The sequence below is a fragment of the Labeo rohita genome, chromosome 3, assembly GCF_022985175.1.
Source record: "Labeo rohita strain BAU-BD-2019 chromosome 3, IGBB_LRoh.1.0, whole genome shotgun sequence".
Lineage (NCBI taxonomy): Eukaryota > Metazoa > Chordata > Actinopteri > Cypriniformes > Cyprinidae > Labeo > Labeo rohita.
This window is the reverse complement of record NC_066871.1, coordinates 6,272,263-6,300,002: the sequence shown is the minus strand read 5'-3', so window position 1 is coordinate 6,300,002 and position 27,740 is coordinate 6,272,263. Positions and strand designations below refer to the sequence as shown.

General features: G+C 35.4%; 1 protein-coding gene across 1 annotated transcript in view; it reads left to right on the top strand.

Moving 5' to 3' along the window:
* aatka (apoptosis-associated tyrosine kinase a) overlaps nucleotides 1–27,740 on the top strand; it is a 55,178-nt gene that overhangs the window by 7,112 nt on the left and 20,326 nt on the right. Inside the window, exon 2 of the mRNA XM_051106308.1 lies at nucleotides 22,889–23,022. Coding sequence (XP_050962265.1) covers nucleotides 22,889–23,022 — 134 coding nt within the window. The remainder of the gene's footprint in view (nucleotides 1–22,888; nucleotides 23,023–27,740) is intronic.

Here is a 27,740-nt window from a genome sequence, read left to right as displayed (position 1 = left end):
GGGCTGTTCTGTAACTCCCCAACCAGACATCACTGGACAATGGTACCTTTTCGTTACACCCAGCATCACTACCTCCTCCTACCCTGCGAATTTCAAGCCCCGGGATGCCTTCGTTGCTTAAAACAAAGCGATAGAGTAAAAACTTTCCCCTGCACTGTGCTGGGATGGCTCGCGGGTGATTTCCATTTATATTATTAAGCAGAGTTTCAAACTCTATTCTGAACACCACTGGCCACGAGCTTTGGGACTCTGCTCTCACGGAGCATATTTATTTATATAGCATATTTTATTTTATTTTAGATTAGCTAGAAAAAATGTTTAATTTCTAAAGTTTTATTTTGAAATGTAAATCAAAAACAATTGGCTGAAGCCAGAGCCAATGGTGAAAGTCTTTTGCAATGAGACCCCGCCCCATTTTGAGGGTTCTGCCCACTTTTGGAGTTCACACCCAATTTTGGAGATCTCCAGTCTATGGAAATCTCCAGCAATAGCAAATGACAGCGATCAAACAATCCAATCAATTTCTGTGTTGCATTTTTGTGTTCCAAAAGCTGTTTTAATCAGATAAATATCACAGCAGGGAAAAAAAGACTATGAAATCTTTTGTTTTGTGCCGACTTCCATCCAGTTCACACAGAAATATCATCATCATTTACTTACACTCATGTCTTTCCAAACCTGACTTTTGTTCTGAAGTCTCAGAAATCAACATTTTCAAGCTTAAAACCTCATAAAAACATTGTGAAAGTAGTTAATATGATTTAAGTATTCTGAAGAGACATAATTGTTTATATGATTAACAGCTAATACGCTTAATGTTACAGTTTTTTTTTATCAGTTTTGTTTTGTTTTTGTTTTTTGTTCTAGGGATGTGTGATATGTTAGTATCATCAGTTTTCATCTGATGTTTTTTAATTATCAGTATTGTGTGTGCTAATTTTCTTTAGATCACATAAGATTAATCACTAAAAAACTAATAATTTAATAACACCTTTAAATGTAATATTTATCAAATCTAAAAAGATTTATTTTATTTTATTATTTATTTATCCTATATTTTTCTAGGAAGGTCCCATTGAGATTATAAGCAGTCTCTACTTCCAGAGAGTCATGGCCAAGAATATATGCTGTAATATAAAATTTCACAAAAAATACACAAACACAAAACACATTATAAACAGCCGAAATAATAAACAACAGCGTAAATTCACAGATAAATTAGAACAATTACATAGATCAGTCAGTACACATTTTAATACATTTTTAAAAATAAAAAGGAGCAATTGATTGAAATTCATTCCAAAACCATAGAGCATAGGAGAAAGAGAATCCTCCATGCTCTGAATGTACCACTGAAACTTTTAATTGAGTCCCATTTGAAGATCTGGTGGTATAATTTTAATAAATTCATACTGCACATTATAATGTTGTGATGCCTAAATGATTTTAGTTTTAATCTACTTACTTCAAGCTTGGGCAACCCAGCGCTGTTTAATTATTGGACAGAACACATTTTGTGTTATTTTGACTCAGCTGTTTGGGTTAAATGTTTTTACCAAACATGTTGGGTTATTTTATTTAAATCAACTGTTGTTTAAAAATTTTATATTGCTGGTTTAAAAAGGACTGGAACTTCTAAAAACACACACAGAATTACTAGAGGCAACAGCAATAATCAAAAGACGAACATTTATTATTAAGCAAGAACACATGGAAAAAATACAAGACAAATTGAATTTATTTGGGTGAATACAGAATATATTACATACATTTAAACTTGTTTAACAAGCATTTTAGACATTAAAAATTAACATTTAAAAGTAGCATTTTAATTTTAGTGTATTCAACTGTTCTCTGTAATCGTGTTTTATCGAAATAGTGATAATTCTCGTGCTGGTGTGTCGCCGAAATCTGAGCCTGGTGAAGGGCTGCTGTTTACCGGGTTAACTGCAAACCTCAGACTGCGGCCTCGCATTTCACTCGTAGCTGAAAGATGCCGTGACTGACTCCAAAAACTGCCCATAAACAAACAGTACTGACATGAGAAAACATATTTTAAGATTAAACTCAGAGACAGACTTAACCCAGTGGTTGGGTAGAAAAAAACAACCCAGCGTTAAAAATGACCCTGCAACTTAGTTACAGAAAATCACCTGGGTAAGAAATATTAAAACTGACCCAATAAAATGACCCAATGGGCTGAAGCCAGTATTTGGGTTAAAAAATAACCCAGCATTTTCTAGAGTGTAGGCAACATAGTTTATAATTTTTACATCAGACATTTATTGGTTATCATTCCATAACAATGAACAAATTCTCAGCTGCCAGAATTGTAACATCAATGCATCTGTACTTTCTTTGGATTAGAGATGTCTCTTGCGTTTTTTTTTTTTTTTTGAAGCACCAGCATATAGATGGATATCATAAACACAGAGCTTAAAAGGCTCTCCAACACCATCCTTTGAAGTTCTCATATGATATCAGGCCGCAAATCTGTTTTTAGAACCTTTGTGGAGTTCATGTGCAGTAAAAATGATATATAATCTGGAGAAAAACACAGATAGCACTCTTAAGCAGAAGTTCAGGAAGAAAGGATACCACCTTTGCTGTGCTACTGGCTTATGCCGATATTGTTTCCTGACAGTGCTGAACAGATTTCGTAAATCAAACTTTAAGCCAAGTAACACAAGCCTCTGAGGTGCTAGTCAAACAACAACACTTGGAGTGGAGCGTCAGACACCGGCCCAGACACCATTCTCAGATTTCATTTCTGTTAAGATTTGTCTTAGTCCACTAAGTAATTTCCATTATAAAAGAAAAGTGCAATATTCCCAGTGCATTGCATTTGGATATAGCTTTTAACCTTGTCTGTCTTAATAAGAAAATGGGATTTTGTGCATAGTGCTGTCTCTCCCTTCCCAAACACACACTTATAGTTGAATTCACTTGACTGCCTCTTACTGACAGATGAGTTCATGCAGTATTTATTGCACCACCTCATCCTGACCTCGCCTGGGTGAATGCCGCGTTTGCTGCGTGCCTTGTGAGACGGTCTGAAAGAAGACTGCAGTGTGTTTATGTCTTTGAAAGGATGTGGGGAGATTTATGAAGATCATTCAGAACTAGAACAAATGAAACACCTACTGTATGATAGGTGTAGGTGTAAAATTTAATAAGAGTTGAGGTTAGGCCAAATGTGTTCAAGTGCTTTGAAAGAAACAGAATCTACTTTTCAGCTCAAGCTGTAGTCTTGTAGTGTGTGCTGAGCATACAGTATGTGCATGAGAGAAGAACTGTCATTTGTCAAAATAAGGAACTGCACAGGAAAGCGTGTAAACAGGCAGCTGGATGAGAGAGATCATGAGGCTGAGAGAAAGAGACATTCTGTTCTTATTTAATGCTTGATAGTCATATCTGTGGTGTGGGTTTCCTTGTATGATCTTCGGGCTTTTTTAGGAAGGAAATTATGTGTGTATTTCATCATTTGTGATGGCATATGGCTTAAATATAATCACTGGCATTGTGTGCATTTGTTTGTGTTGAGGTATAAATGTGAGTTTCAGTTTAAAATGTGTTTGTAATTGTGTGGATGTGTGTTTGTCTGGATGTTGTTTTCTTATCTGTGTCACACATGTTGTTCCTGAGAGGGAATGGTTACAAAAAAACACACTGGCTGCCTCCTTCCTGAATGTGTCTCGACAGTCGACACGCACACACACACACACACTTAGAAACAATTTAGTGTGCTCATAAGTGTTTCTGTGGGGCACGAAATGACACCACAAAGATACCCTGCACTAAAAATAAACGGCTTTGAGTAATTAATTCTGAATTATCTAGGGATGAAGACAACCCAACAAAGCTGGGATTCTGGTCAAAAGATCTATCCCAAAACCTAGTGTGCTGGAACATAAACAGCATTTTAAGGCATTATAGATGTGTTTCCGACACAAAGTCTCCATCCGGACAGCCAAATCCCTCAAGAAACAACTGAAAACTCATCTCTTCCATGAGCATTAAACTGCCTCCTCATAATATTGCTTACTAAATCAACTTACTGATTTATTATTAATCTTCTTCTTCTGAGACTAAATTTTAAAGTGTATTTTATCTGGTCAAGCTTAAAGACTTGCTAAAAGACCAACCAAGTGTAAACCAGCTAGACAACCAGGCTAGGCTGGTTGTTTTTACTGAAGTAACTGCTTTTAGCTGGTTTTAACTGGATTAGCATAGAAACATGTAAACAACATGCTAGTAACTTGCTAATCATGTTAACAGCATGCTAATAACATGCTAATCATGCTAGTAACTCATGTTAACAACGTGATAATAACACGTTAATCATGGTAGGAACATTCTAGCAACATGCTAGTAACTGGCTAATCATGCTAGAAACATGGTAACAACATGTTAGTAACTTGCTAATCATGATACAGTCATGGTAGTAACTTGCTAATCATGTTAACAACATGATAATTACATGTTAATCACGCTAGAAACATACTAGCAACATGTTAGTAACTTGCTAATCATGCTACCAACATGTTAATAACTGGCTAATGCTAGTAACGTGCTAACCATGTTAGAAACATGCTAGTCACATGTTAATCACAATAGACTCATGCTAGCAACATACAAGTAGTTTGTTAATCAAGCTAACAACAGACTAGTGACATGTTAATCATGCTAGAAAAAATGTAACATGTTAGTAACTTGCTAATAATGCTAACAACATGCAAATAACAGGGTAATCACGCTAGAAACATGCTAGCAACATGTCAGTAACTTGCTAATCATGCTAGAAACATGTTAACAATGTGTTAATAACTTGCTAATGCTAGTAACTTGCTAATCACGTTAGAAACATGCTAGTGACATGTTAGTCATGATAGAATCATGCTAGCAACATGCTAGTAATTTGCTAATCAAGCTAACAACAGACTATTAACATGCTAATCATGTTAGAAAACATGTTACATGTTAATAACTTGCTAATAATGCTACCAAAACGCCAATAACAGGCAATTAATGCTGTAACAACATACTAGTAACTTGCTTATCAATATGCGAATCAGGCTAGAAACATGATAGCAACATGCTCGTAATTTGCTAATCATGCTAACAACAGACTAGTAACATGTTAATCATGCTACAAACTTGTAACATGTTAATAACTTGCTAATCATGCTAACAACATACTAGTAACATGCTAAGTATGCTAGAAACATGGTAATAACATGATAGTAACTTGATTATCATACTAACAACATGCTAATCATGCTAGAAACATGTTAACATGTTAGTAACTTAATAATCATGCTAATAACACGTTAATCATGATATAATCATACTAGCAACATGCTAGTAACTTGCTAACCATCCTAACAACATGCTAGTGACATGCTAATCATGCTAGAAACATGGTAACATGTTAGTAACTTAATAATCATGCTAATAACACGTTAATCATGATATAATCATACTAGTAACATGCTAGTAACTTGCTAACCATGCTAACAACATGCTAATAACATGCTAGTCATGCTAGAAACATGTAACCAACATGTCAGTAACTTGCTAGTCATGCTAGAAACATGTTAACAACATGCTAATAACTTGCAAATTCATGATCATGCTAGCAGCATGGCTAAACCATGGTAGCAACATCCTGATACATGCTAGAAACGTGTTTCCCAAACTTAAATTTCAACAATTAAATTTAAACTTTAAGCTTTTCAAAGTTATTTGAGTCTTTCAGAAAGGCTTTCTCAAGCCAACTTTAAAGTTCATCTGCAAACTTTACTCATCTAGTTATCCTTTATCCTTTTCTGTCCTAGCTTTTGCTATTTTGAACAATGATGAAACCTTGTATAACAGGCACTTCTCGTGTTTATCTTATGGTAAACAGCTTGTTATATTCCTCAACTGTAAGTCAGTTTGGATAAAAGCATCTGTCAAATGAATAAATGTAAATACAAGTCATTTTTAGACAATAAGCTAAATAATTACTTTTCAAGATACCTTTTACCAGATTATAAGGCAGCATGGCATGTATCATTGATGCAGAACATAATGCGATTCAGTGAACTCAGTGAAGGAAATCCATTCAAAAAGAGAAAAAAAATGTTTTTGAGATTTTAGTGTTTCCCCATTCAAGTAGAAGCTGGTCTTAAATGTTTAAAATAGCTCCCCCAGAGGCGCTGCAAATATGTCCCCAGGGTGAACTGATTTTCCTTGAAAAGGACTTTTGTATTGCACTCTTAACTTAGCACAATGCTAATGTCAAATTCTGTTTAAATCAATTTGAATCGTGTTTCTTTCTTCTGCTGAACACAAAAGAAGATATTTTGAAGAATGTTTGTAACCAAAGATTTGACAGTATCCATTGACTTCCATAGTACTCGTTATATCCTTTCAATGACTGTTCGCCTTGTTTACAAGAATTCATTCACAACCAGTACATATAAACAGCTCCAGAAGTAAAGCTTCTGAGAAGCGGCATTTAAGATTGCTTGCTCCACATCACCCATCAAGCCCCTCTGATTACTGTGGTTACGAGAACTATGGGTTGCCATCTGTGCTGTACTAGTGGTTCGGTGCTTTACATGCCATGAAAAAGCCACTTGCTGTTTACCCTCCACACTCATTCAACCTTCACGAAGACACATTCCTTCTCCGAATCACCACGGGGTTCAATGTCTTCATTCTCTTAGCCGCTTCAACACCCAATAGCAATCTGGCAATATATCACTCTCTCTCTCTCTTTCTCGGTGGATTTTGTCATCTCACTCACTCGGTGGTTGACAGAAGGCAGCTGTCAGCATCTATTCTTCTCTCGGGCAGTGAACAGACCACAGCACTTTTCCACTGATTCAGCATTGACTGTTTAATGAAAAGATGTTTTTTTGTTTACTCGTGTGTTTGTGTGTAGTTCTGCATGGGCCATGATAAGGCTCTCCTGGAATCTGTACACTTTTTCATATGTTCTGCACTGATTGTGAAGAGAAATCTGTGCAAATGTGATAAAATGTATTAATGGAGCTGAGCGTACAACATTTTTAGTAACTGAATGCATTTACAAATGCATTCACATTCAAAACTCGCCTCACAATTGTTTGCAATAAAGCTTGCAGCATGTTGCTAAGCTAACAACATATTTGCTCATGCTTAGAAGTAAAACAAAAAAGGTTGGAAACGCTTGAAGCAATGTACTGTTAACGGACATACAGACACTGTCCACACTGCTGTGAGCGGCATTTAGATGAATATGTGCTGCGCAGTTTCCTCTCAAAATAAACACACAACAAAAGCAACAGCGGTGAGAAAGCAGCAGTTTAGAAAGCATTTGATCATAGCGATGTGGATGTTTGTTCCAGGTCTGCAGTTCACCGGGATCATGTCGAAAGATGTGGTAATTAAAATGACACTGTTGTGTAGTATGATAGTTTGATTCTAACATGTATTTGAGACAATGGACAAAATAGGTGAATTATAGATTGAATTAATCCCTTTTCTTTGCAAGACACATTTAAATTACTGTACAGAATAGTGCTTTTGGCTTTAACCTGAACACATTGCATGTGTCAAAGAACGGAAGAGCGCCTCTTGGGAGCACACATAAGCGTCACATCCTTTTGACTTTTCTGGCCAAAATGTCTTGAGTTCTTCTAATAAAAATCAGTCTACAGGCTTTCATAGACAGTCTAGGAAAACAGGGAAGTGGTGTTTTTTGAGTTTTGTTACAAACTGTTCACACGTTGGAATAGAAAAGTGTTTAATGCTTGAAAAATTTTGCATGTAGGCCCTTTAAAGGATAAGTTCACTTCCAGAATAAAGATTTCCTGATAATTTACTTAGCCTCATGTCATCCAAGATTCTTACTATCTACAGCTGAACAACATTCCAGGAATTTTCTTGATATAGTGGACTTCAACGGGTTGAAGGTCCAAATTGCAGTTTCAGTGCAGCTTCAAAGGGCTTTACACGATCCCAACCAAGGATTAAGAGACCAACGAAACAATTGGTCATTTTCTACTTTTTAATCACGAAAACTCATCTTGCACTAGCTCTGCAATGCGCAACTTTGCAATGCAACGTATTACGTAATCATGTCGAAAAGGTCGTGCATGGTTTGTTCTTCGTCTGTGTACTCTCGTTCAAAAAGGCAGGGTAGGGCAAAAAAACATCTAATTTTCTCCTCCAACTTCAAAATCGTCCGACATTGTTTTTTTTGCCTCTTTGCGTTTCTTTGCATTTTTACTTTGTAAATACTGGGTCAGTACTTTTGCCTACGTCACTTGTGACCTTTCCAACTTAATTACGTAATGCGTGAAGTCAATCTAGTGCATGATGAGCATTTGTGGGTAAAAAGTGTAGTATCATTTTTTTTTTTTTAGAAAATGACCAATTATTAAGACCCTTATTCCTCTGCTAGGATTGTGTAGAGCCTGCATTGAATTTGCAGATTGGACCTTTGACCTGGTGATCATCAAGTCCACTATATAAAAAAATCCTGGAATGTTTTCCTCTAAAACCTTAATTTTCTTTTGACTGAAAAAAGAAAGATATGAACATCTTGAATGACATAGGGGTAAGTAAATTATCAGGAAATTTTTATTCTGGAAGTGAACTAATCCTTTAAGGCTGGAGACTGATAAATGGACAATATTAAAATTCTGTGCTGTCGAAGTATATAAACAATAACACAAAAAAACTAAAATAATCCATTTAAATGCTGATGAATAGTAAAAAAAAAAAGATTAATTTAGAGATCTGCAAAAGATGAACTTAATTTAATTATTGCTTTTAATGATTAACTTTAAATGAGAAACAGGAGCATTTTTCCAGTGAATGTTTGTGTTTTCCATGCTATGATGCCTATGTACACTACAATTTCAAATCAAATGTTACAATTTTATATTAATATTTGATATAAATTTTTGGAAATATTTGTCAAATTTGCTGGCAATGTCAATGTGAAATTGTTTAAGAGACATTTCCAGTGTTTTGTAACAGAGCCAGACTTTTCCCTCTTAGGGTTCCTTAAACTCCAAGAAAGCCAAACTGGGACAAATGTGAATCACCCCCCCCATCCCACCCCATACTAAGCCCAATATTCTTCCCTAAATGTCACTTGTCCCGCTTTCCCGTTGTCTCAGCTAGAGTCTGGTGCACTCTGCTCTATATCAGTGTGTAAAGGTCAATACTGTCATGGAGCTGAACGAGTACCTCCTTTAGCGTTCCAGTGGTCATTGTTTATCCTCTGATTCCCACTGATATAGGCTTATCCACTGAAGCAAATGGAGCTGGATCTTGTTTTTTAGTATGAGTCGCAAGGGAGAAAAATGTGCTGCCCCGTCCAGATGACCCCAAGGAACACAGTCTGATTAATAATGTTCCTGTCTGAAACAGTTTTGTTGTTGTGGTTAACAAAAACTAAAACTAAAACTTTTTGGTAATTGAAATAAAGTTGAAATAAAATAACTTAAACATAGCTGTAAGCAGCGATTACAGGGGTTCAAGCGCTTTAAGGCATTTAAGGACATATGAAAAAATACATTATTTAGACTCTTACCACCAAATCAATGATTTAAAAAAAGCATTTTTGACAAATCCAGGTGATTTACCATAGAAATATTATGTTTTTTAATGTTTATGACATGATCCCCTTAAAACTTTGCATGCTTGTTTAGAATCACCTGTCTCATATGCAGTTTGTGAAGTTTTGAGTTTTTCTTTAGGCTTTATAAGACTTTGGGTAAATTTGGACAGGCCCCTTTTCTAAATGACCCCGTTATAGCTTCCCAAAAGGTAAATCTGAATTGATAATCATTGGCCTAGAGAGTCCAGAGAATTGTACTGCAGAGTTTTTTTCCAGATTGAGTGAAAAACATTTTTTTTTTTTTTTTTTTTACATCTTCTCAATCATTTAACAAAGAATTTGATTGACAGCAGTGGTTCTAGGGGCAAAGCTGTCCAGAATGAGGAGTTGTGTCATACGATACAAATGTCGTAAAGATGTGTGAGAAACCATGTGATGTACAATCATTTACGCCCTTGAAAAATGCAATATCGTCCCCCAGTGGCCTATTACTTTCAAATGTTTCTCAGACCTTGGGGCCGTGAGAAGAACAGTCCCATGAATTTCCTTCCGATTGGCCTCCATTAACCTTGTCTGAGAGGTGCTCGAACTTCGTTGGCCAATGGTTGTCATGTTTTTCGAAATGAAATGTCCTTGTACATGCTTGTGGCACTTTGGGCCAAGACCATGCACACCGATTTTCATGTCGATAGGGCGAATTGTTGCGCATTCCATTTAGGAGTTATACTTATAGTTACATTTTACTAAAAGTGGCCCCGCCCCTATCAAACATTTTGGCATCTCATTGTGACGGTGAGTTGAAAGTTCAGCTTTTTTTGATAGTTATTGATATTCACTCTCCAGAGAATCTTTCTGCACTGGGTTGGTTCTGATTGGGCCAAAATCCTAGGACTAGATCACAAAAGTAGGTTTTTCAAAAAATGTGAAAAATGCCGAAAATTTCACCAAGCTCACAATCAAATATTCGGTGTGCATTTTCTCCGGCATGAGCCAAAGATTCCAATGTAATAAAACACTTGAGCCTGCGACTGACGGTTTAGGAGTTATGAGTGATTTTGTACTTTTTTTCGCTGTAGCGCCACTGTCAGGCCGATTGGGGCGAGCCTCGGTCATGTTGTAGGCAGTGTGAGTTCTACCATCCCTCCAAGTTTCAAGTCTATGACTTACGGTTTGGTCTTCACAATCAATTTTACGTGGAGATCACTGATCCGTGACCATTCTAACAATTACAATAGGGCTTCAGCGTACGTGCTTGAACACCTAATTAAGTTGACTTGGCTACTTAAAAAGTTTAAGCAAAAATAAAGCTGAAACTGAGTCTAAAGGTTAAACTAATATTAAAATGAAAACCTCATTCATAATATTTATAAACACTATAATGCTATGTAAACAACACTGAAATAATGCTGGTCTAGAAAAACGCAACCTCCCCCTTTCTGGAGTTTTTATTGAGGTAGTGTCAAGATTGGCACAACACCAACTCTGCAAAGCTGTCAGCACCTGGTCACAGAGGTGAAAGGCATTATGGGTATATGTGACTATGTGTGTGTGCCTCTAAAGTGTACATACATGAGGGAAGGAACAGCTCAGCTGGAAACTTATGCTGTGCTGAGACAGGTGGAAGAAGAGTGCGTGTACATGAGAAAAATGGCAAGAGAGAGATGGAGGCTAAAAATAGGGACACAGGTGGCCCTCCCTCCCTTCTGTGCTTCCTTCCTATCAGGCATTGTTAAAATACGCTCTTTCGCAGACAGTGTCCACTCCTAGCAGAGGACGAGGCGATAACTTATTGATGCCACAACAATGTTGTGCCACGGCTTCATAAAGCCCAGCTCTCGTTCTGAAGGCCTCCTGCCTGATGAGTTTTGGAATTAATATCCAAGTCCGAAGGTCTCTGGGGAGTCGTATGTCTTTTGGACAACACCTGCTACTGAATTTTCAAGGACTACCGTGTTTTTTGGTAGCTTCTTTTTAAGCATTAATCTGCAGAGTGTGTGTCAAGGAAATACAAAAGAGCAACAATGGTGCGCTTAAAAAAAGCAGGACTTTAAAAAGTCCTGATGGGGCATTTTGTTCTTAAGTATGTGTTAGAATGGATCATAATAAGACAAATCACAATGCTTTTGTGTGCTGTGTTGAATATTACAAACAGCACTTTGCAATCGTGATCTAAAGGGCACTGCTCCATCAGCTTTCTTGTTCATTCACATTTACCCATCTATGCCGCTGCTTCACCAGCTAACCTCCTGTTTGATAATGTTCTGGAAAAAAGGATCACAGTGTAGACTTTCTTCCCGTTTTTGATGTGCGGGTTTATACGCTGTAAGTGCAAATCACTTGCCGCTTCAATCCCAGTTTCAAGAAATCATCTTCAGTTGACATTTTTTCATTTCCTACCTCACTTGACTTTCTTTTGCTTCACCTCTTACCCTAAATATACATATATTTCTTTCTATGATAAAATTGGCATGCAACAGTACCATTGTTTGGGTGTTTACATATAGGAAATATAGGCGAAAATCAGCTTAGTTGTTGCTTTTCCTTTTTCTTAAGTAAGTATACAAGCCTGTTTCCCACTTAAAGTAAAAAATAAAAAGGTAAATGTGAGAAGAAAAGTCACATTGTGAGATTTAAAGTCGATTGATTAAAAGTCTCAGTAAATACACAGCCACAAGTCTGGGATCAGTAAGATTTTTAATGTTCTTTAAGCATGTTTCTAGTGCTCATCAAGCGTATGTTTATTTGATCAAAAGTCCTGAAAATTTAATGTAAAATAGCTGTTTTCAATGTGAATATATTTTAAAATGTAATTTATTCCTGTGATGCAAAGCTACGTTTTTACCGTAATTACTCCAGTCTTCAGTGTCACGTGATCCTTTAGAAATCACTCTAATATGCTGATTTATTATCAATGTTGAAAAAAGTTGTGCTGCTTAATATTTTGTTGGAACCTGTCATACTTTTTTTTAGGATTCTTTAATAAATAAAAAGTTAAAAAGAACAGCATTTATTTAAAATAGAAATTGTTTGTAACAATATAAACTACCATTTAGAAGTTTGTGGTCAGTACATTTTTATTCTTTTTTGAAAGAAATTAATACTTTTATTTACCAAGGATGTGTTAAATTTATGTAAGTATTAGCAAAGACTTATATGGTTAGAAAAGATTTTTATCCTGAATAAATTCTGTTCTTTTGACCTTTTTAATCATCAAAGAATCCTGAAAAAAGAATCACAGAAAAAACATTAACACAAAATATATCAGCATATTAGAATGACTTGTGAATGATCATGTGACACTGAAGATTGGAGTAATAGCTGATGAAAATTCAGCTTTGCATCACAGGAATAAATAATATTTTTAAATATATTTAAATAGAAAACCATTATTTTAAACTGTAATAATATTTCACAATTTTACTGTTTTTTTTCTGTGTTTTTGATCAAGTAAATGCAGCCTTGATGAGCATACGAAATTAAAACGAATTAAAAAACATTACAAACCTTACTGATCCCAAACTTTTGAAGGGCAGTACACATTTACAATGTAACAAAAAATATATTTTAATTAAATACTGTTCTTTTAAAATTGCTATTATTCAAAGGATACTGTATCTACAAAAATATTAAGCAGCAAAATATTAAGCAGCACAGCAATTTTTAGCATTGGTAATAATATAAAATGTTTCTTGAGCAGCAAATCAGCATATTAAAATGATTCTGAAGGATCATGTGACACTGAAGCTTTGCCATCACAGGAATAAAGGACATTTTAAAATATATTCAAACAGAAAACAGTGAGCATAGGAGACTCATATGAGACTATACCAGTAGCATACATAGCCACAATAAAATAAAGTTACAATTATCTTTTATGTATTATTCTGAGGTGAGAATTGGCTTCTATACTTTTGTGACCTTGGGGTAATACAAAGTTAACTTAAAGAAATCAGATTATGTTATGTTATTATCATCATCATACTGAGATATTTAAATTAGGCTACTAATATAATGTTATAGTGATTCATAATATGCACTGGAGACCTTATTTTCCTCACATAATAGATTAGGTGTAAAGCAGCCACACTGCACCACTGTGAATGTCCTGTGTGGTTAGAGGACGTTCACACAGCGCAGGTTAAGCTGAGCGGCTCTGCACCTGAGGCTGTCTGCAGTCGCTGTGTGTTATTAGCAGCACCTCTTGCATTGTCTTTCATCAGAATACGGCAGTGCTACCACAACCTACACAAAGGCTTTCTCGCCGCAGTGTGTCTCTAGTCATGAACCTCTCTTGAGAAGTCATGAGCTAGCGACATGGGTTTGTTAGGACAGCTGAAGATTTAAAGCCTCTTGATATCTATCTGTTATTTCCCTTGTTTTCTCCTGTTGCCCCTTTTCAGTAGTGGAGTGTGCTGAAACCGCAACATTGAGTATCAATCTCAAATGTCCATCTTTGAACAGCTTTGTAATAAAGAGGAACTGGGCGCTTATAAAATCAAGTGCTTTAGGTCACGTACGCACTACACCCGAAAACACTTGTCACTCTTAATGCTTCTGTTGTTTACAGGACTAACATCTGCATTTTACAGTTGGGAATGTCCATTTTTCTGTCCCTAGCCTTAACAAAAATATTACACTGTAGGGTTACAATTTCTTTATATTTTAAAATGAAACAATATGTTATTTGAACAATTACACCTTCTCAAGCTATTAATGTGGCAATATTTGTTTAAATTAATTTATAGATTTCCAAGCACCACAAAACCGCTCGTCCCCACAGCCATGGACAGAGGGAAAGTGCTTCATTTGAGGTCATAAACAGGTTTTTATACCATTTAACTGTCAATTAATATCTATCAATATACGATGTGAATGGCATAAAAAACTAAATGCTGAATAAATATTATAAAATACGGAATAGAAGCAGTGGTTCCCTGGAGCTGTGTCTCGGGTGTTACCGTTTAACAAAAATCATTTATTTTAAAATAAAAATCACACTGATGGCATCACTTGACTTTCTTCTTCCTGTTTTCTAAAGATCTATGAAAAAAGCCCATGTTAAGTCTGCTGGCTCTTTTCAGTTATCAGCATTTTTCTAATTTGTCTCATGATTTCTTATGAAGATTTTACTTGAGGTCACTGGTGTGACCTACTTTATTGTTAGGGAATTGTAAAGAACTAGAATACAAATGGATTAAACTACTTAATTTAGTGAGTATACCATGATTGACATGTGGTTTGATACCTTGCAGCAGCCATTTTGTAAAATGCATTTTTCATGAAAATTGTCACTGGTGTTACTGTTAATGGTGTTACCTTCCTCATGGGTAACAACAGTGAAGATCAGTTTATCAGGGCTCATGATTCATTGTGTCACTGTTGTTACTGTGTTTTTTCCTGTCATATTAAATAAATAAAACATAATCTTCTTATTTCTTGCATTTTCATTATTTTTCTGTAACTCTGATGACTGAAAAAAAGAGAAATAATATTTTATAAAAACCTTTAATATTACAAAACAAGGTAACACCAGTGACAAAAACACTTGTGGTCTTTAAAATCAAGTTTTTTAAAAAATCATTAAGCTGTCATTTATATGTATTCATAAAGTCAAAAGATCATCTACTATTGTGCTCTAAGTTTAAATGTTAGAAAAATACTTTTTAAAACATTTTGCCATACCAAAAGTGGACATTTCTGTAGAATGACCCAGTTGCATTTACTAAACGTTAAATTCTGATTGATGACCTGAAAAACAATTTTCACTCAGAAATTGTTAGTAAATTTCACAAATAGTTAGAAAGAAATAGCAAGTAACATTGAATTAAACATGAAATTTTGAAGCTACAACACTAAAATAGTATTTTCTTTCTCCAGCAATTTGGAGACATATTATGAAAACTGGACTTTTGCCGTGTTTATGTGCTGTGGTCACCTGTGTGTAGAAAAACGTGAAAAAGGACAGTCCAGTTACTTTTTAGTAAGCCTTTTTCTACAAGTATGTGAGTTGTTTGCGTAGGCAGAAGCTTTTGCAAGTACTTGTGAAGCATATGTCTTGGTCCATTACTGTCCAGAGAACTTAATGCAGGAAAGCTGCCTGTACAGATGACAGTTGACAGACAAGTATACATCTTTGGTTGCTAATATTACTTTGGTTTAAAGTACTGTCACCAAATGGCTGAATCTGTTGACATCAAGTTTATAGTTTAAAGCTACAAAACCAACAGTGGATATTAGTGCAAGTCATCACTATTTTGGATACGAATTGATTATTTATGGTGGCATTCCTGTGATTTATTGTGGGAGCGAGATGTCTTAAAATAGGTATACCCTTCAAATATTAATGCAAGGGAAACTCTGCTAGGTTCCACAGTTATTGTATGAAAATATGTGTAATAATGCTGGTGTAATATATAATACTGCCAGTTCATTTCCCCTTTCTTTCTGTGAAGTCTGTTTTTTTTTGAAGCCTGAATGAAAACAGTAGACTATAAAAGCTTTTTTTTGGGTTCAGTGGCGAAACCCACAAAAGAGGATAAACTAGTAAGAGAATTAAGTTTGGAGGGAACCCTGGGTAATGAAATCCTACGTGAGAGGAGTGAGTCACACTGCTTTATGATGCAGTGAACAGGACGTCTCATCTCCCCAGCGACTGCTGCCCCCTCCTTCCTTCCATCTATTCATTCACCCTCATTATTTTTCTTTATACACGCCACAGCTCCAACTTTATCAGCTGTTGTCTGCTTGTCTTTAAAGGCGAAAGTAATTGTGTTCCATTAGCGTTAATAAAGTATGTTCTGTGAGTATGTATCCTCATGTGATTTCAAACCCATAAGAGTTTGGTTTATCTTTGAAACACAAATAAAGATAATATTAATGAAAAGTGGATGATTTACAGTAATGAACAGGAAAATAACGGTAGTGTTGTGATGAATACAAGATGATAGTATCATTATTCAGATCAGTTGGCTTCAGTGTTGTTTCAGTTTTAGTTTAGTTTGTCAGTGTTGCAAAGTTCATTGGTTATGAAATGTTATAGTTGAGTGTAGAGGTCAAGAGTGTTAGTCAAATCAAAGATATTACTGAATATTAAGAGAGTTTTAAACCAAGTCTTGGGGGAAATGATCACTTTATAAGCCCGCTTTATGAACAGATATAATTTTGATGAAGATTGATGGATTAGCATACAAGTAGCTCTTCAAATATGGTAAATGGAAACTTAAACTTATTCGCTTGATGTTTAAAACCAGTGAGGTTTGTTCTTGTGTCTCACCAAAATATGGTTGAGCTTCCATTTACCATGTTTAATGTGCACTGATCAATGTTAATATGCAAATATAAACTGAAGCCTAAACTTAAACTTTTTCTATACATTGCTGTTCAAAAGTGTGGGATCAGTAAGATTTTTAATGTTCTTATAAAAGTCTCTTATGCTCATCAAGGCTGCATTTATTTGATACAAAAAAAAACAAAAAACAAACAAACTACTAAATAACTAAAAAACACTAATATTATGAAATATTGCAATTTAAAATAGTGGTTTTCTATTTTAATATACTTTAAATACAGTTTATTCCTGTGATGCGAAGTTGAATTTTCAGCACCATTACTTAAGTCTTCAGTGTCACATGATCCTTCAGAAATCATTGTAAAATACTGATTTATTATCAATATTCAAAACAGCTGCTTAATATTTGTTTTTTTCAGGATTCTTTTATGAATAAAATATTAAAAAGAACAGCATTTATTTAAAATCTAAATCTTTTGTAGCAATATGCACTACTGTTCAAAAGTTTGGGGTCAGTAGTTTTTTGAAAGAAATTAATACTTTTATTCAGCAAGGATGTGTCAAATGTATAAAACGTGATAGCAAAGACTTAAAAGAAAAGATTTATTTTTCGAGTAAAACTTTTTATTCATTAAATAATCCTGAGAAAAGTATCAAAGGTCCCAAAAAATATTAAGCAGCACAACTGTTTCCGACATTATATGTTGCCCCGATTTTGAACATACAAAATGCAGTTTAAATGCGGCTTCAAACGATCCCAAATGCGGTTGTAAACAATCCCAGCCGAGAAAGAAGGGTCTTATCTAGCGAAATGATTGGTTATTTACATAAAAAAATACTATTTAAATACTTTTTGTTCTCAAACTGTGTATTCTGGCTCAAGACAGTTAGGGTATGTCAAAAACTCATATTTTCTCCCTCAACTTCAAAAATCATTTCAAAATCATCCAACATCACTGCAGAAGTACCGACCCAGTCTTTGCAAAGTGAACATGCAAAAAAGATCAAACACCCTTAACAAAAAGGTAAAACAGCGATACAGGACGATTTTGAAGTTGAGGGAGAACATGAGATGGGAGTTTTTCGACATACACTAACTGTCATGAACAGGAACAAAAACAGTCCAGACGGAGTAAGACAGGACGAGCGTTTGGCATAAAAAAGTATATAAATTGTATTATTTTTATTAACATAACCGATCGTTTCGCTAGATAAGACCCTTCTTTCTCGGCTGGAATCATTTACAACCGCATTAGGGATTGTTTGAAGCTGCATTTAAACTGCATTTTGGAAGTTCAAAATCGGGCACCATATCAGAAGAAAATGGAGAAAAATGCTGAAATGTTTTCCTCAAAAAACATAATTTCTTTACGATTGAAGAAAGAAAGACATGAACATCATGGCTGAGTAAATTATTTGTAAATTGAGAAGTGGAGTTCTCCTTTAATTGCATTAATGTTAACTTTGTACATCTGGGGATTGTAATTAGGCTTCAAAATTTATTTAAAAATTTAAAAGTTGTGTCCAATTGTGAATATCGCCTTGATGAACTAAATGTGTAAGAATAATAATTATTTGTTGGTCAGAGCTTATTTTCTGCAATGCGAATTTATGCTTATTAATATACCAGTTGATGTTTATTGTTTAAATTAACATTAAGACAACTGGTTTTGGTTTTGCTGTGTTTACATGCAGGTACTACAGGCATACTACATTTTGCATAAGTAGTCTGATAGTACGCAATTCTGAACACCTGTGTCTATATGCGACATCCTTGTCTTATTTCAAAACGACGGGGAAATGTTGTATCACAGACCCTAGGTCAACCACACTGTGTGTTTAAGACACTGTGAGAATGCTTGGGTGCGAGAGGGAAACCTGATGAAAGAGTGAGAGGAAAATAGAAAGAGCAGCTGTTAATGCATCAGCAGAAATGTGTCATCATTATGAAAGGTGGGGGCTGAGGAGAGATTTGACAAAAAGCGAAGTGCAATACAACATGACGGGTCAGCCAGCCAGCCTGTTACCATGGAGATGCAGAAGTGGGTGGGAGAAATGCTTTCGTACACCCAACACGTTGCTGACCGCGTCTCTGTGTGTGGTGTTGTGTATGCACACATGCTCCGCTGCTCCTGGGTCACATTGCCTCTCTTCCAAAACCCAATAAGATGCCTACGTAGCTTTATTAAGACGTCATAGAATGTGAACACTGTTTTGGAATGCAGCATTGTTATGCCTTCTTCTTTAGAATACTCATTTTGGCAAATTTTAAAACTGCAATGCATGCATCAGTTGTTTCTAGAGCAGGAAATCAGCATATCAGAATGATTTCTGAAGAATCATGTGACACTGAAGACTGGAGGAATGATGCTGAAAATTCAGCTTAGCATGTAATCATTTTTCACAATATTACTGTATTTTGCACCGTTGGTAAGCATAACAGACTTCTTTCAAAAATAAAAAAATCTGATTTGAAACAGTGTTCAAGTTAAGAAGCACCCTTAAAATATTGCTGCTACGTAGGTTGTACTAGGTTTTGATACAGAGCCCATACTTTTTTTTTTTTTTTTTTTTTTTTTTGCATTTGCATTTGTTTATACCTTTCATCCTGTGTCTATTTTTGTTTCAAGGCATTGGCCTTACAACCCACATGACCCCTGGCGGACGTCATGCATGGACCACGGTGTCCAAAGCGACATGTGTCAGCAAATCAGCAAAACACACCACTTCCTCCATTTCAGGACACATGGCCGTTGTGTCGCAGACTTTTGCAGATCAGGATGTTTATGTCCTTTTTCAACTGAGAGAGCACATGCGTAACATGTGTCTTTGTGTGTCCCCTGCTGACAGAAGGATTACACTGAAAGTCAGATTACATCTCACTAGTCCAAAATGTGACACCTGCCCCTGTAGTGTCCTTCTAATGACAGAGTGTGAAAAGGCCTAAATGTTTTTGGCCTGAGTCCCATTGCTTCTCTTCATTTGCATACATGCAGTCAAACTGGGCAGCTGGGAGGCATGTTTAAACAGCCACAGTTTTGCATCGAGGGGACATTTCAAATGTCATCCTCTACTTTTTGGACGATACAATCTCTTTTACCAATCTCTGCTCTATTAGATAGCACTAGTGGGTACATGTCAGTGTAATTCTTATTCATGAATCAGGCTGATAGGTTTCTATGTTCCCCCATTCTTTAGGTTATTCATATGCCTCAGGATTATTATGTTCATGAATGATCTTTTCAAATTGAATTTCATGTTTTTTTTCTTACATAAAGTTTCATGAATGAGTCTTAAAACCATGGATTGAATTGAATTGATGATTTTTTTAATGCCTGAAATAAGGTCTTTGATTAAAGGAGTAGTTCACTTCTAGAATTTTTTTTACAGATGATGTACTTACCCCCTTGTCATCCAAGATGTTCATCTTTCTTCAGTCATAAAGATATTTTCTTTTTGAGGAAAACATTTCAGGATTTCTCTCCATATAGTGGACATCTGTGGTGCCCTCGAGTTTGAACTTCCAAAATGCAGTATAAATGCAGCTTCAAAGGACTCTAAACTATCCCAGCCGAGGAAGAAGGGTCTTTTCTAGTGAAGCAATCAGTCATTTTCTAAAATAAATTATAATTTATGTATTTTTTAACCTCAAATGCTCATCCTGTCCAGCTCTGTGTGAACTCTGTGTAGTCCAGTTCATGACAGTTACGGTATGTCGAAAAACTCCCATCTCATTTTCTCCTCAACTTCAAAATCGTTCTACATCACTGTTTTACCTTTTTTTGTAAAGGGCGTTTGATCTTCTTTGTATGTTCACTTTGTAAACACTGGGTCCTTACTTCTGCAGCGATGTAGGATGATTTTGAAGTTGGAGGAGGAAATGAGATGGGAGTTTTTCAACATACCCTAACTGTCTTGAACTGGAATACACAGAGTTCATGCAGAGCTAGACAAGACGAGTGTTTGAGGTTAAAAAAATTATAATTTGTACTTTTTTTTTTTTTTTTTTACAAAATAACAGATCATTTTGCTAGATAAGACCCGTTTTCCTCTGTGTTGATAAAAAAGAATGCTGGCAGCTAGAATTAGTAGATTTTTTTTTTGGTTGTTGTTGTTGTTTAAAAGTAGAGGCTGTATTCTTTATTTTGATGTATTGGATGTTCAGATCTTCATACAACCAAATACTCTGGGGGCCATGAAATTTTAGTGAAAATGATCATAAATGCTGGCGGTGGCTGGCAACTTTTTTCAGAAACTCTGGCATGAAAAGAGTTAGCACAAGATCAAATATTTTTTCTTGTTTTATCACATAATTTATGCTATATTTTCACGCTCTTGTTAAACTATTCTAACTCAAACTTTCCAATTTGTAGAGTTTAAATACACTGAAGTGTGATTGAAGTCATGTGACTGTGGGGTAGCTCATTTATAACCTAACTTGTAATTGTATTTAGTATTTAAAATGAATAAAATTTGTTTTTTTTTATGAAGATTTTGATGAAAATGTAGAAATCATAAACATTTTCTGGTCACAGAGCTTATTGTCTACATGAATCTAAAATCTAATAGAAAATCCTATTGTTGAGGGTATCAATGTGATGCTAACTTCTGGATTGGCCTACAAAAATATGTCATTTCTTTAGCTCTATTGTATGACTTCAGAAGACTTGCGATACAGGGCACAAGTTGTATTAAAGGTGACATATCATGAAAATCTGACGTTTCCGTGTTTCGGTGCTATGATCGTGTCCCCGGTGCATCTACCAACCCAGAAAACGTGAAAAAGAACAACCCAGTAAATTTTTTTGGTAAGCCTTTTTTTGCAAGCTTGTGAAAAAACGATCTGTTCAGATTCCACTCCCTTGAAGGGGATCTTATTATAATATATAGTAGTTTCTGTTTATACTCAAATTAGCCATTTTCAAAATTATATAATAAATGATTTATGGGGTATTTTGAGCTGAAACTTCACAAACACATTCTGGGGACACATGAGACTTATGTTACACATTGTAAAAGGCATAATACGTCTCTTTTAACAAACTTTTATGGTGCCTTTGTGGTGCTTTATTGTAATTTTTGGAGTTTGACAGTGTAACTCATCCATTTCTTTTTTTTGCCAAGGTTTTGAAGACATGAGAATAATTTTGTGTTTGGATAGAATATTTCTGATTGTATTGAATGTCCCTATCACATTATATTTTCTCAATATACTTTAATTATATTTTTATCAATATTAATTAATATAGAGCTCCTTTGCATGCCTTCAAATTTCCGGAATTTGCTTTGACAGCCGTATCACTGTCTCTCAGTTCATTAACTGATAAAACTATGCAATTTGTGTTTCATTCTGAATAATAAGTGAGTCATCTCATATCTAGGTTTTTTTAACCCTATACTGCATCATCATGCAGATTGTGTGTCAGTTATTCACTGCAACAACAAAAACAGATTTAGCATCCATTAGCCTTGGTTTCATCATGTTCCCCCAGACAAGTGATCTATTCAAGTGTGATGCCCACCAAATCAAATTACTGACAGCAACCGCATGCTTCTTCAGATGCTGTTATGAAACATTTCGGTAACCTCTGTTATTCTCTTATCAGCTGTTAATAGCTGACGAGAGTCTCTAGCGTAAATACAAAGACAGAATGTAATATCATTTTCTCTGTAATGGTTGCCATTGTTTTTATTTAGGAAGTTTGCAAATTTTCAGATTTTATGTGGATAGTCTTGCACAAATGAAATCACTTGATTTCATACAGACTTGATTCTGCAGTTTGAGTCATAAATGGGAAAATTGTATCCTGTAACTGACAAACTAAAAGGTTGTTTGGGAATACTTTTGAAAACATTTTTGCTTTGGATCTGTTTATGCACTAGAGGTGCATAATTGACACGCTTCACCTTTAAGCGTAATCTTTTGGCTTTGTACACTGACGTCTGAGGTGAAGTTCATTAGCAGAGTTTGGTACTAAATGTCTGTTTTTGCACCCCAGGTGGCTCCCCGCTGAGTGAGCTGTCATGGCCGTCTTCTCTGGCGGTGGTTGCTGTCTCTTTCTCTGGCCTCTTCACGTTTGTCTTCCTCATGCTGGCCTGCCTGTGCTGCAAGAAAGGGGACATCAGTTTCAAGGTGAGATCTCAGTCCTCATTACTCATTTCATCCATCAAAATGGCCCTCCAAATTAAAGGATGATGAGAAATTAATGTCTTCACCGGCGCCTCATCCTCGTTTTTTATCGGCACGTCACTCAGTTCGCTCAGTCTTTTTTACAACAACCTATTATCATTTTTGTTTGATGTCACCTTGTTTTTTTCTAGAAGTACATCATGTCGTTCAGCCTGTTAGGTTTGATTTGTCTTTCTAGTCATGTACGCATGTACCAACACAGCCTCACAAAGAAAACGTCAATCTTCAGCACTTTTTTTCTGTGCAATACACAAATGTCTTTGTGTTCCTTTTTTACTTCAAGGATTAAAGGCTCCATTTTTCTTCTGCCCATTTTTTTGTTTTTTTCTACTTCCAAACTGTGCATCCTTCAAACATGTGATAACTTGAAGACAAATGAGATTTGTGAAACAACCTATGAGACTGAAGCATCATAGCACAATTACTCTGACTGTTGACTGTTTTTTATAGACTCTGTACAAAACCTTGTCAGCGTCTTCCTTAGGCAGCATTTCTTGATCTAAAACTGTTCGAATAGGTTGGCACAATCTTCTCAAGATTTCTTGTGGAAGACAAAATCTCAAGTAGTATTGCATGTGTGCTTTGTGGAGATGGCAGTCTCACTGAAGATAAATCCAAGATGGCAGACAAATAATTATAAATCTAGTTATAAGTAGGGATGCAACATGGTATTACAATAGCAAAATCGGTAACATGACAATATGAAATGGGGCAAAAAGTGTAGATTTCAAAATATTTTTAAACTTCTTATTCTAACATTGTGTTTTGGGTCATTATGCTTTGGCACAGTATGTGTCAAACGAACTAAAACCGAAAGCGCAAATATGGCTTAATCCCTTCATCAAGTCTGTTTTTGCTGCACGTTTCAAAGCAAAGCGTACACTTCGTTCAGGCGATCAACTCATGATCCAGTGTTTTTCATGTCTCAGAACAGCTCCATTCATGGCAAATGTATTCTAAATGTAAATTCTAAATTCATGCAAATGTATTCTAAATGTAATAAATTAAGAAAGTATGTACAATCAGGCAGTCAGGGCAGTAAGTATTTTTTTTTTTTTTTTGTTTTGTTTTTTTTTTTTAAGAAATGAATACTTTTATTCAGCAGGGACACATTAAATTGTTTAAAAGTTACAGTAAAGACATTTATAATGTTACAAAATACTTATATATCTAATAAATGATTTTAAACTAAAAAAATATCTGAAAATGTAGATCTTACAGTATATCACGATATGAGTAATTGTATTTCACGGTAACAATATATATCACAATATAGTTATTTTTGCTTTAAATAAGGTCTTTATGATCAACATTTTTGAAACCATAGAAATTTCATAAGTCAATATTACAATTAACTAATACTAACCTAAAAAACAAGTGAACAAGTGAACAGTCGGTAATTAAATAAGTAAAAGAAACTAACTGCTAACAACAGGACAAAAAAACTAGTAGTATGGTTTGGTAGTTTGGTAGTATTATTTAATTAAAACAACCCAACTGCAGTTTGACTGATATTATTCGGAATACAGAATTAAAAAAAACATGATTTTTGAAAATTTTAAAATGTTATCTGTTTTTGCAAATGTACTCTTCATATTTTTTTCTTATTAGAGTTACAAAAGGGATTTAGTCAAGAGCAGTGAGATTAACATGAATGACAGACAGCAGAAATATTAGACTGCTGTCACTTTAAGAGCTGCCCAGATCCAATATACTGGTACATGTGTGTTTTCTTTTTCAGCTGTTTGATTTCACTTGAGACCTCAATTACTGTGTTTACGAGGATACTTGCAAAGACTGGTATTTTGACACATACAAGTGTGTGTATATAACCGTTCAATGCCTAGAAAGCGGCAAAACTAACTCAATACTCCGGTGCTTTATGAGCACTGTCTTTACATGCGCGCGCCTCTTGGACCACGCTCAGAAACTCTCCGATTATAATTCATGTCTCTCAGACAGTACGCGCATATAGTGAAATGAGTTCTCTTTCGCTGCTGATTGCTTTTCAACAGCTTAAAATCACTGGTGTTTAAACCGCAATGTTTAAAAATATATGTAAGCAATACGTTTTCGTAACCATATAGTACAGCAACGTCACGTGAGCGAACAACCTCAACAGAGATGATAGTCCAACCCATAGTTGAACCCAGTATGGATTTGATGCATGAGGTGATTCTGCTCAGGTGGCTGAAGCCTCTGCCTAATAGAAATAGGTTTTGCTCAGCAAGCACAAAAATTAGAGGGAACGTGGATGTTTGACAGAGAATATGAACAGACTGGGACAGAGGGATAAATTGTTATCAGATTTGGTTTGGCACACACAGTTGAGGATTAATGTATCAGAATAAGCAGGCTGTTTATGTGCACATGCACTGCAGCAGTGGGAGAATGGCACATCACAGCAAGCGTCGCAACACACTGCTACAGGCCGCTAATATGCTGCCTGTAAAGCCGTGCGTCTGGACTGTCTGTTTTTAATAGGATCGTCTGCTCTAAGTGACTGTGAGTAGGTGGATGGTTTGTCCATGTCTGTCCCACACTGGGCTGTCTGTGGCAGACTATGAACGTGCTTCTAGTCCAGGAAGTCACAGTGGCACAGATAATTAGCTGGCATTTGGTGTTCTGTGGAAATCCAGGATGCCACCCTGTGGAAAGTCTGTCCGTGTTCGTATGGACGTTTAGACCTGTATAGCTGTAACAAGCTGACCTGTATAGACAGAGGTGGAGGAAAGCAATGGAAAACATGGTCGGTCCTCTGTGGGATGAATAATAGCATATTAGAGATTGCTATGATGTTTGTTGTTGTGTAGGAATTTCTAACCATACTTGTTCATTCTAACTCATTAAGCCATAGCACCAGCCTGTAATTGCCTATTTGAGAATATATGGTAGTGCATTCTAAGCCTAAATGTGACAGCAAAAAACAGAGCTGTTAGTGAGAGTGTATTATAGGCCTATATGTACCTACAGTATATAGGAAACCTTTATGCAACTGTAGCAAGATACTTCAGGAGAATTTCATTAGTCCAACACAAGCGTTGCAACAACATTCGTATTTTGTTGCAACACTTGTGTTGGACTAATGAAATTATCATCATTAACTTTGAGTCATTACTTCATCTAAATATTTATAGAAATAATATGTAGATCTGTAGAATATATTTTTCTGACTAAAATGTGCAATTCTTATATAGTATTATCTTAGCTTATGAATAACATAACATAATATAACATAACATAATTTAATTTAATTTAATTTAATTTAATATACACAAAGCACTATTGTGTCTAATTTAAAGTAGTTAATTAATCTGAATATTTATTTAAATAATATAATATAATATAATGTTATATAATATAATATAATATAATATAATATAATGTAATATAATATTATAAAATACACAAAGCACTATTGTGCCTAATTGAAAGTAGTTAATTAATCTTAATATGTATTTAAATAATAATATAATATAATATAATAATATAATATAATATAATATAATATGTACACAAAGCACTCTTGTGCCTAATTTAAAGTAATTAATGACTCTGAATATTTATTTAAATATATTATAAATTTAAATATATATATAATGTAATTCTATTATTATTATTCTACTCTTTCTATCAAAATGTAATAAATAAGGACAAAAATGTAATAAATAAACCTGACTTGACATTTAAAAGGCAATTTAATTCTGAACGGTGGTTATACCGCATAACCCTACACTATACCATGGTAGAACCATAGTTTATTTTTGTTTGGTTACACATGCTGAAAAATCTTTCAAATAATGCTCAGTAACCAAACAGAAACACAGAGGTGTATATTTAACTACCGAGGAGTGGATGGCATTTGCTGTGGAACCAGACTGATTTCACATGTGCCTCTGTAACAAACAATCGAGTTGGTATTAAATTTAACTAAAGCCTCTTTAGGGATTGTTTGTATTGTGAACGATCACCAGCCCTCTCACACACACACACACACTGCTGATGGAGTGAGACAGCTGCTCTTCCTGAATGGAAAACAACCCTCGCTCCCCAGTGCGGTGCAGTGAGATACAACCATTGCTGGAGTCTAATTGAAATGAGTTGGCTGCTTTACACTGGCGTGCTTTTCATCAAGATGTTTGGGCTTCTTATTGTGCATTTGTTGGGAAGAGTCTGAGTGTATGGCTGCAGTCCATGGTGATCTGCCAAAATCAAATCTTTCTACTGTCCATGTATGTCAGTCGACATTTTGACTAGTTTTCTTATAGACAGTTAGTCCTGGCTGGTAGATGCCATAAATACACCATTATGTGGGTAAACAGCATGTTTCTTAGTAGGCAAGGTGGTATTTAAGCGGATAGTTCACCCAAAAATATAAATTCTGTCATTCATTACTCACCCTCATGTCATTCCAAACCCGTTAAGACCTTCGTTCATCTTCAGAACACAAATTAAGATATTTTTGATGAAATCCGAGAGCTTTCTGACCCTGCATAGACTATTGAAGAGTAAATATGATGGAGATGAAATCTGTGAGCTCAAACGGTACAGTAGAAAGCAGCAGGTCAGCATTTCCAGGCTCTCATCTTATCCACTTTATCCCAGCATGCACATAAAGCAAGAAGAACCAGTAGCTGACTTCAAATTAAAGTTTTTATCGA